Below are 9,107 nucleotides of genomic sequence, written 5' to 3'. Positions count from 1 at the left end.
CGGTGGCTGCGGAGGGCAGACCCGAGGGGGCCGAGAGGGGTTGGCAAGCAGGCTCTGGGCAGGGGGAGGAGCCGGAGGGGCGGGGCAGGGGGCGGGGCTGGAGAGCCAGCCAGCTTCCGTGGGGAGAGAGGGCGGAAGGCGGAGGGAGCGGGAGAGGGGAGGGGTGGAGGGAAGGCTGCCAGAGAGACTGGGGGGGAGGGGAGTCTGCTGGGGGAGGGGCAGGGGACCCGCTGGAGGAGGAGCCGCGAAGGCGGCTCGAGGGCCGGGTGTCCAAGCCTGGGAAAGCCCCGCGGGGGAGGGGCGATGGTTTTGAGGTAGGGTTTTGGGGAGGTGAAGCCAGAGTTATTCCTGCCTCCGGTGAGGACCCTCCTCCGAGGGCCTGCCCAGTAGTGATACTCACCTCCGCCCCTAGGCTGGCTCCTATTTCACCGGCTCCTGCAATGACAGCTGGAGGGCCTAGGAGACGAAGTTCCCCGCTCTCCCCTCTGGTCTCCCACCCTCCACCCTCTCCCCAGAGAATCGGTTGATTCCTGACACCCCCAGGCAAGGGCCCTGGGGGGTGGGGAGCGCTGAAGGGCTGGTGCTGGCTCTGAGAGACCTGCAGGTGAGGGTGGCAGGCTGATTTCCAGAGCTGACCTGAGCTTAGCTTGCAGAAATGGCTTCAAGGCCTTCGCCTTGGTCCACCTTCAAAGGTCTCTGCTTTCTGAAATCCACGTTCCCTCATTTCCCTCACCTGTACCTGAGGACATCACCTTTGGAGCTCCTGGAGATAGCTGACGGGGAGAGGTTGGGCAGAGCCAGCACCCAGGTGGAAGCTGACTGAGAAGAATCTGAAGAAGGTTGTGTTTCTCCTTAGGGTCTGTGGCCGGATCCCCAGGAGGAGTTATCCTGGGTTGCCATGAGAGAGACCTTCGAGGCCCTCAGGTCCCTGGGTGAGCCAGCAGAACTGAAGGAACTTGGATGGGGGGCAGGGGAGAAGGAGGATTCAAGAGCATGTACGCCTGCTGCTTCCCTAATTCAGACAGCAGAGCATCCTCAGGAGGCTGCAGCCCTGATACCCCGGAGACCCTGGGAGCCTTTCTTTAGGGCAGCATCCTTTTCAGTTTCATCAGGAAGAATGCCTGGTCCATGTTGGAGGTTGTGCTAGTACTCACAGAACACCAGGATATTTCAGTCTATTCTCTCTCTTCCTTCTGTCGCCTGTCCTTGACGCAGTGCAAGGGGGCTGAGGTCGATACCTGGCCAAGCCACTGCAGGGCCTGGCTGTCCCTTGTCCATGCTAGTTAGAGACCCTTCCTTCCTGAGCACATGGGGAAAACCCATTGGGTGGGCTGGGAAGGGGAAGACCCCCCCATCTTTGATCACCTCTTCTGTACTTTGTGCTCTACTTGGACCCATCCTTTTGCCTGTAACAGGACTCTCTGTGGGACAGCCGGAGATGGCCCCCCAAAGTGAGCCTGGGGAAGAGTCCCATAATGCCCAGGAACAGATGTCCCCTCCCCAGGAAGAGAGAGCGTTGGGCAAATGCTCAGGTAAGTAAGTGGGGACCAGGGAAGGTGGCTCAGGGCGGAGTCCTCCTTCCTTTGTTCGTCAGGTATTTATTGAGCACCTACTAAGTGCCCCATGCTATTCTAGATATTCAGGATACCTCAGTGACCAAGGAGACAAAGATCTCTACCTTCCAGGAGCTTAATCCTAGTGAGGGCAGAGGGTCAACAGACAACAAATGTAGAAATAAGTGTACTTATAACCCGTGTTAGAAGAGGCTATGTGCTTTGGGGGCGTAAAGCAGGGTGAAGGAGCCTGAGACCACTGCAGGTAGGGGTGGGGCAGGCTGGAGGATTAAATAGTGGGGTGAAAGTAGGCCTCATTGGGAAAGTAAGATTGGAAAGAGGTGAGGGAGGCAGCTAACAGATACGGGGAGAAGATGCCTAAGGCAGGCGTGGACCTGGCTTTCTGACACCCCGATCTCCTCTAATGATTTGCCTTGGAACTGGAGTCCATCTGGTGGCTGGGAGGTTCCCCATCTCCCCTCCTAGGAGCCTCATGTAAGCCTCAGGGCAGGGACCCTTCCTTGCTTCCACTATCTTACACACACATATTCCAGAAACTCCTCACAGCTGTGGCTCTTGCAACCTGCACGGCCTTAGCAGCTGCCCTGCTTGAAGGAGCCTGAGGCTGCCCTGGGGCAGCTGGGAATTCAGCCCCTGCAGGTATGATGTGGGATGCAATCCTGCCGGTGGGGCTGGGACCGGGGTGTCAAAAGCCCCTGCTTCCTAGCGCCAGTGGGGAGCTCTGTCCATCTCTGATGTCTGCGGTGTCCTTGAGGTAGCCTGTTCTCTGCCAGGGCGTGAGGCCCCCAGACCAGAGGAAGGTCCCCCCACTGAACAAGCTGAAGCTCCCTGCAGAGGAGGCCGGGCATGTGCACCACGGAAGGCTGAGCCCATGGGCTCCTGCCCAGGTGAGTCTTCCCAGCTCTCCATCCCACCAGGGGGCCAGGCGGAGGGAGCAGGGGCCTGCCAGCTCCCGAGCTGCTGTCTGAGGAGGCAGCCGCCCCAGGCCCTACCAACCCAAGATGAATCAGGCCCTGGCACCTTTCTGCTGTAGAGCTTCAGCACGCAGAGGGAATTCTACATCCACAGACAACAGGAATCAGAGAGGCTGGCCACCAAAGAGAAACACACTCTCACCTCAACATCCTCCAGAAGTCTTAACTTCCCAGCCTGTCTCCCCCAGTCAAAGTTCATTCCTGTTGACAACTTGAAATATGATTCCCAGGAAGACATATGGCGTTGATCAACCTTTTCATTGTCTCTCCCCAGACGTGCTCCTTCCCCCACATCTCCACTGATCTCGGTGCTACGCACATGCTCCAAATCTGTTGTATTTGACGCATCTCCCCCATACACAAGGCAATCAAACAGTTTGTACTCTCTCCACAGTCCTACCCATCGCTTCCTTCCACTACCACCAGCTTTATCACCTTCTGCCTGAGTGATGTCACTTATTCCACAAGGGCTTATTTAGTGCCCACTAGGTCCAGGCTGTGTTAGGTAGAGCGGGAAGAGAGGGGCTCTAGAGTGACACAGTCCTGGTTTGAATCCTTGCTCCACATTTTTTGGCTGAGTGACCTTGGATAGGCTAGAGGAGCCTCAGTTCGTTCACGAGAAATAAGAGTAACTTCTGCACAGGGGTTTTTGTGAAGGTTTGCGAGAGTGTATATCCAGTGCTTCATCTGCAGTTGGCACCCAGTACATGGTTGCAATCCTCATTTTTATTAGACGCACAAAGGAACAGAACACAAGATGTCTGCCCTCCAGAAACTGAAATCTGATACCAATATGAGCTAGAATAAAGAATTAAAAGAACAAATAACAATAAAGGCATGTCACAAGGAAGTGTAAAAGTGTCAACAGTTAAGTGTTTATATGAGATCATCGTGCGTTTGGATTTTGTTGATTTGTGCTTCATGTTGAGAGAGGTGTAGACTTCAGCTTGGATGAGGGTGAGGGTGGAGGATGGGAAAACATTCTAGGCTGAGAAGAGACTTCGAACTAGGGAAGCTGACATGTGACTGGGGTTACAGAAGACCAGCTTGCCAGAAGTGAGGGGTTTATGCCTGGGAGTATTAAGAGAGTTGGACTAGGTTGGCGTGAGCCTCAGATGCAGCCAGAACTTACTTTATTCTCTAAATAATGGGGAGCTATTGATGGTTCTTCAGTAGAAGAGTGGCACAATGAAAACGAAAGCGATATCACAGTATGATAAATAGTTGTTTGGAACTGATGGATGGGTAAAAGAAACTAGGAGTAAATCTAACTGTGATAGTCCATGTGTCATGTAACCAAGGCTCAGACTATTACAGACTTTTAGAGCCAGACAGGACCTCCGATCAGCTGGTACAAAGGTTCTCAAACAAGAATCACTTTGGGAGCTTGAAAGAAAGAGAACAGATTCACAGGCCCGGCTCCCCTAGATGCATTTTGTGAAAGTTGCCCAGGAGATTATGACATAGCACCAGATTTAGGAACCGTGAACTGGTCCAACCTTTACGTCTAAGCAAGCTAACAAACTTAGTTCAGAGAGATTAAGTGACTCAACCATGGTCACACTGCTGCTTAGTGGCAGAGGAGAACCCAAGGGGACACTCCCGGTCTGGGTCCTGAGCTCCTTCCTCTTGGCTGGGCCATTGCAGTGCCCAAGAGTGGGCAAAGCTCCAGGGGAACCCATCTCCAACCTGCTCCCTTAAGAGGGCCCTCCCTGCTTCTCCAGTGGTGGCACCATCCATGGGTCCCCCAAGTCCTGTAAGCTCAATCCTCTTCTTAAACTGGGATTTCCCACCCGGCCCTAGAAGCAGCAACGAAGGGCGTATGAGCAAGGGGAGCCTTTGAGAAACCACAGGAAGGAAGGCAGAGGTTCTCAGTGGCCACGGGGAGGCATCAAAGGTGAAAGTCAAGGTTCCAAGTCCAGCCCGCTGGGAGAAGGAGGCTGTAGACCTACTGTTGACACCAGCGGGGTAGATCTGGGAAGGTGGGGTGTCTGGCGGTAAGCCTGCTGAGCTGTAGCCAATTCGCAGGACACGCAGGGGAGTTGCTCAACGGGAGATGAGAGGTTGAGGTTCCACAACAGAAAGATGTGGGGGGCCACGTGGACATATGAGCCAGGACAGGAACCTGAGGACTGAACCTTGAGGGAGAGTAAGGGGAGGCTACTCCATAGGCAGGGAGGCAGGCAAACCGGGGCGAAAGCGTCCCCGCAGCAGAGAGCCCGGGACGAGGACTTGCAGTGATCTTTGGGTTTGGTCATTCCCAGGAATTTCCCAGTGGAAAGAGCAGAAGCCAGACTTCAGGGCTCCAGGAAGTGGTGGTCGTATTGGCAAATAAACGGCGCATAAATAAATGTGGGGCTTAACAGACTCGCCTTGTTTTGATCTTTCAGGGGAGGAGTGGATGATTCGGCAGGTGAAGGTGGAGGCGGAGGATCACGAGGCAGGAGAGGAGGTGGAATGGCCCCAGCATCTGTCATTACTCCCCAGCCCCTTTCCCGCACCTGACCTGGGGCCTCTGGCCGCCGCCTATAAGCTGGAGCCGGGGGCCTCAGGGGCACTGGGCGGGCTCGCGCTGGCGGGTTGGGTCCCGACCTCCTCGGAGAAGCCCTATGGCTGCGGGGAGTGTGAGCGCCGCTTCCGGGACCAGCTGACCCTGCGGCTGCACCAGAGGCTGCACCGCGGCGAGGGCCCTTGCGCCTGCCCGGACTGCGGCCGCAGCTTCACGCAGCGCGCGCACATGCTGCTGCACCAGCGCAGCCACCGCGGCGAGCGGCCCTTCCCGTGCTCCGAGTGCGGCAAGCGCTTCAGCAAGAAGGCCCACCTGACCCGCCACCTGCGCACGCACACGGGCGAGCGGCCCTTCCCGTGTGCAGAGTGCGGCAAGCGCTTCAGCCAGAAGATACACCTGGGCTCGCACCAGAAGACGCACACGGGCGAGCGGCCCTTCCCCTGCCCCGAGTGCGAGAAGCGCTTTCGCAAGAAGACGCACCTGATCCGCCACCAGCGCATCCACACGGGCGAGAGGCCCTACCAGTGCGCGCAGTGCGCGCGCAGCTTCACGCACAAGCAACACCTGGTGCGGCACCAGAGGGTCCACGAGGCGGCCAGCCGCGCCCCGTCCTCCCCCGACGCGCCCGCCTCGCCCACGTCCCCTGCCCCGTCCCCCACTCCGTCCCCTCCCGGGCCCAAGCCTTTCTCCTGCTCCGACTGCGGCCTGAGCTTCGGCTGGAAGAAGAACCTCGCCATGCACCAGCGTCTGCACCGTGGCGAGGGGCGCCCTTTCGCGTGCGACGAGTGCGCGCTGGGCGCCACCGTGGACCCCGCCGCTGCCACCGAGCCCTCGGCCTGCGCGCCCCGAAGCACACCGGCGCCCCCGGGCGCTCCCGCGAGCCAGCGGTCCTTCCTCTGCCCGGACTGCGGGCGCGGCTTCGCCCACGGGCAGCACCTGGCGCGGCACCGGCGGGTGCACACGGGCGAACGGCCCTTCGCCTGCGCGCAGTGCGGCCGCCGCTTCGGCTCGCGGCCCAACCTGGTGGCCCACTCCCGGGCCCACAGCGGCGCCAGGCCCTTCGCCTGCGCGCAGTGCGGCCGCCGCTTCAGCCGCAAGTCGCACCTGGGCCGCCACCAGGCGGTGCACACAGGCAGTCGGCCCCACGCCTGTGCCGTGTGCGCCCGCAGCTTCAGCTCCAAAACCAACCTGGTCCGCCACCAGGCCGTCCACACGGGTTCCCGCCCCTTCTCCTGCCCTCAGTGCGGCAAGAGCTTCAGCCGCAAGACCCACCTGGCGCGACACCAGCGCATCCACGGCGGCGCCGCCCACCCGACCTCCGAATCCGAATTCCTGGCTCCCGCCTGGCCCACTCCCACCGAGGTGGCGGCGTCCCCGCTCTTTTTCTGAGCCTCGTTCTAGGCCGGACCCTGCCTTTGCCTCCTTTTGTTCCCTGGTTCCAGAGACCCATGCCCGACGACATCTCCTGGGCGGAGGAGCACGACGGCCTGGACAGCCTCTGGCCATTTTCCTTCCCTCTCTGTCTTGCTGGGGAGAAGTCTGGAAAGTAGAACCGGCTTTGACATTCTGGGACAAAAAGAGTGCTGAGAGTTCAGTTCAGGCCTGAGTTCCTGGAAATCTCCCACCCAGAGACCCCATCGGAAAGCAGACATTTCCCGGACCACGCCTGACCAAAGACTGAGTCAGGAGCCTCTACGAGGGAGGGAAAGAATGGTGATCTGTGTACTGAAAGTTTCATTAAAATTACAATCTGAAGGTTCTGGGGCTGTGAAATGAGTTGGGGGCATGGAACCCCAGACCTTTCTCATCCACTCACCCACCTTAATCCACACACAGACACCCCTTGCCTTCCTATCCTGCGTGAGTTAAATTTAGCCAGCTGCTGGTAATGGGCTTTATCAAATCAAAATATGATCCAGCTAATTGCTAAATCACCATCTTGCTCCCGGCCTTTAGCTCAAATGGACAAGGGAGAAACATCGGTATACGTTTCTCATGCCAGGTGTCAAAGGCTAGAACTGTAGGGAATGCAAAGAGAGGGTACAGGGTGCCCCTGGCCATTCCTATGGGGACAGTGTGCCCCCAAGGGCTCTGGAGCTCCAGGGCTCTGCCTCTGTTTGCAGCTCTCCCAAGGGGATCTCAGAACAGCAGCCCCACCTGCCACTCTGCCTGGCAGCAGGAGGAAGGACGTTAGTGACAGATGAAGGTTGCTTTCGCATCCCACTTTCCCATAGGTTCTCTCTTTATCATGGGTGCAGACGTTTCTGTAGCCGTGCTTCCCCTGCCTAGACTGGCAGGAGAGCTGGGCTGGCTGGCAGTGACTGGGAGGGGTAGGATGATGGGGGAACGGGTTGGACTTGGAGTGAGAAGTCTTACCTTTGACCTTTCCTCAGCCTCTTATAGGACTTGCGGCAGAGTCCTCATTTTCCTGGGCCTCTGCTTTCTAATTAGAATAAGATTGCTGATGTTGATGAGGGCTGAGGCTTTTTTTCCAATTCTAATGGCACTATCACCAAAAATAACCCTAGTAAATATTTATTGGGTGCCTACTATGTGCCAAGCCCTGCACTAGGCACTGGGAAACAACAGTAAGCAAGACAGACAGGACCCTGCCCTCACAGAGCCTGCAGGAAACGTGAGGAGTGCGGCACAGAGGGCTTTGGGAGTGGCGTCCCAAATTCAGGAAAAGTCAAAGGAGGTTCCCAGGATGAGGACACCTGTAAAGTGAGCCCTGAAGGATGGGAGCAAAGAGCAAGTGGGTAGCCCCTCCTCCTGGTCCTTTTCCTGGGTTCCCACCTCTTTCCTATCCCAGTCTTATAAGTCCAACTGGTCTGAATATGCAAGACCTTGGAAATCTTAGGTGGGACCCAGCCCCACAGCCATTCTGGTGATGACCATCGTGCGGGGGGAAGCGGAGAAAGACAAAGAGCCAGGCGGCCCTTCTGAGTCAGAGCACAGTAGTGAACAGAGGACAGTGCCTCTTGCCTGCTTGGGGCTTCAAGACCGTCCCCACGGCTTAGCTGGCTCCTTCAAGCACCCACACCAATGAACTGGCACCCAAAGCACACACGTGCTCCATTCCTAAGTTGTTGCCTTTCCACTTTGAGAAGGAGGGGAAATGGTCAGCGAAGGAGCCAGCCTGGTGCGTTTTAAATACAGGTTTCCCCAGCTATCCTAAAGTAGGGCGTCCCTATGAAACCTTCCATAAGCTGAAACATGGTAAAGTGGAGAAGCAATCACTTTAGGACACATTTTGCTAATGGATGCACAGAACAGATAGAGAAGAAGCATAGATGCTCACAGACATAGTTCAAAGCTATGGTGGCTTGATGCTGGCATGCTGAGTGTGGTTCCCAGGAAGGAGCTTTGCAGGGTCTCTCTCACTGCTTGGGGTACGCTGCCTCTATAAGGGCAAAACAAATGCTGGATGCTATTTTCACTTTTCATAAAAGCAAAAATCCTCTTCAGATTCCTTGCAGTTAGCGAAAGCAGGGACTAATGTAAGTCTTTCATAAAAGTGAAGTGGCGTAATTCGAACTTTCAAAAAGCAGGAGATCCCTGTAAGCCCCGCAGCTGGTGCGCTTTGTATCAGAAAATACTCAGATGCTCCAAATGTTCCTATTTTTCATCTAGGTAACACTATGCTTGGGAAACTAAGTTAGTGATAAAGAGGCTGTTGGACAGCGATGGAATCAGAGCAAAATGAAGTAAGTAGACTTAGAGCCTTAATCCAGGCTTTAGTGAAGTCTGCCTATCACGTAATTAGTAAGACAAAGAACTTTCCGAGTGGCCTCCTCCTGTATCTCCTTCCTCTCCGTCTGCAGGGTTGGACAAGAACTGCCAGTTAGAGTGACCTGCCGGACATCCCTGCGAATCTTTTTTTTTTTTTTTTTTTTTGCGGTACGCGGGCCTCTCACTGTTGTGGCCTCTCCCGTTGCGGAGCACAGGCTCCAGAGGCGCAGGCTCAGCGGCCACGGCTCACGGGCCCAGCCCCTCCGCGGCATGTGGGATCTTCCCGAACCAGGGCATGAACCCATGTCCCCTGCATCG

At 56.5% G+C, this 9,107-nt stretch overlaps 1 protein-coding gene across 1 annotated transcript; it reads left to right on the top strand.

The window, feature by feature from the left end:
• Positions 1-898: 898 nt before the first annotated feature.
• Positions 899-6,446, top strand: ZNF467 (zinc finger protein 467; the record flags this gene model as incomplete). The annotated part of the gene is made up of 4 exons (XM_079711874.1): positions 899-932; positions 1,416-1,532; positions 2,348-2,461; positions 4,939-6,446. The coding sequence occupies 4 exons, from the start codon at positions 899-901 to the stop codon at positions 6,444-6,446; spliced, it is 1,773 nt and encodes a 590-aa protein (XP_079568000.1).
• Positions 6,447-9,107: the final 2,661 nt, after the last annotated feature.

This window comes from Hyperoodon ampullatus, assembly GCF_949752795.1.
Source record: "Hyperoodon ampullatus genome assembly, chromosome: 9".
Taxonomy (NCBI): Eukaryota; Metazoa; Chordata; class Mammalia; order Artiodactyla; family Ziphiidae; genus Hyperoodon; species Hyperoodon ampullatus.
The sequence above is the reverse complement of the archived record's forward strand: the minus strand, read 5'-3'. Positions and strand labels throughout refer to the sequence as shown.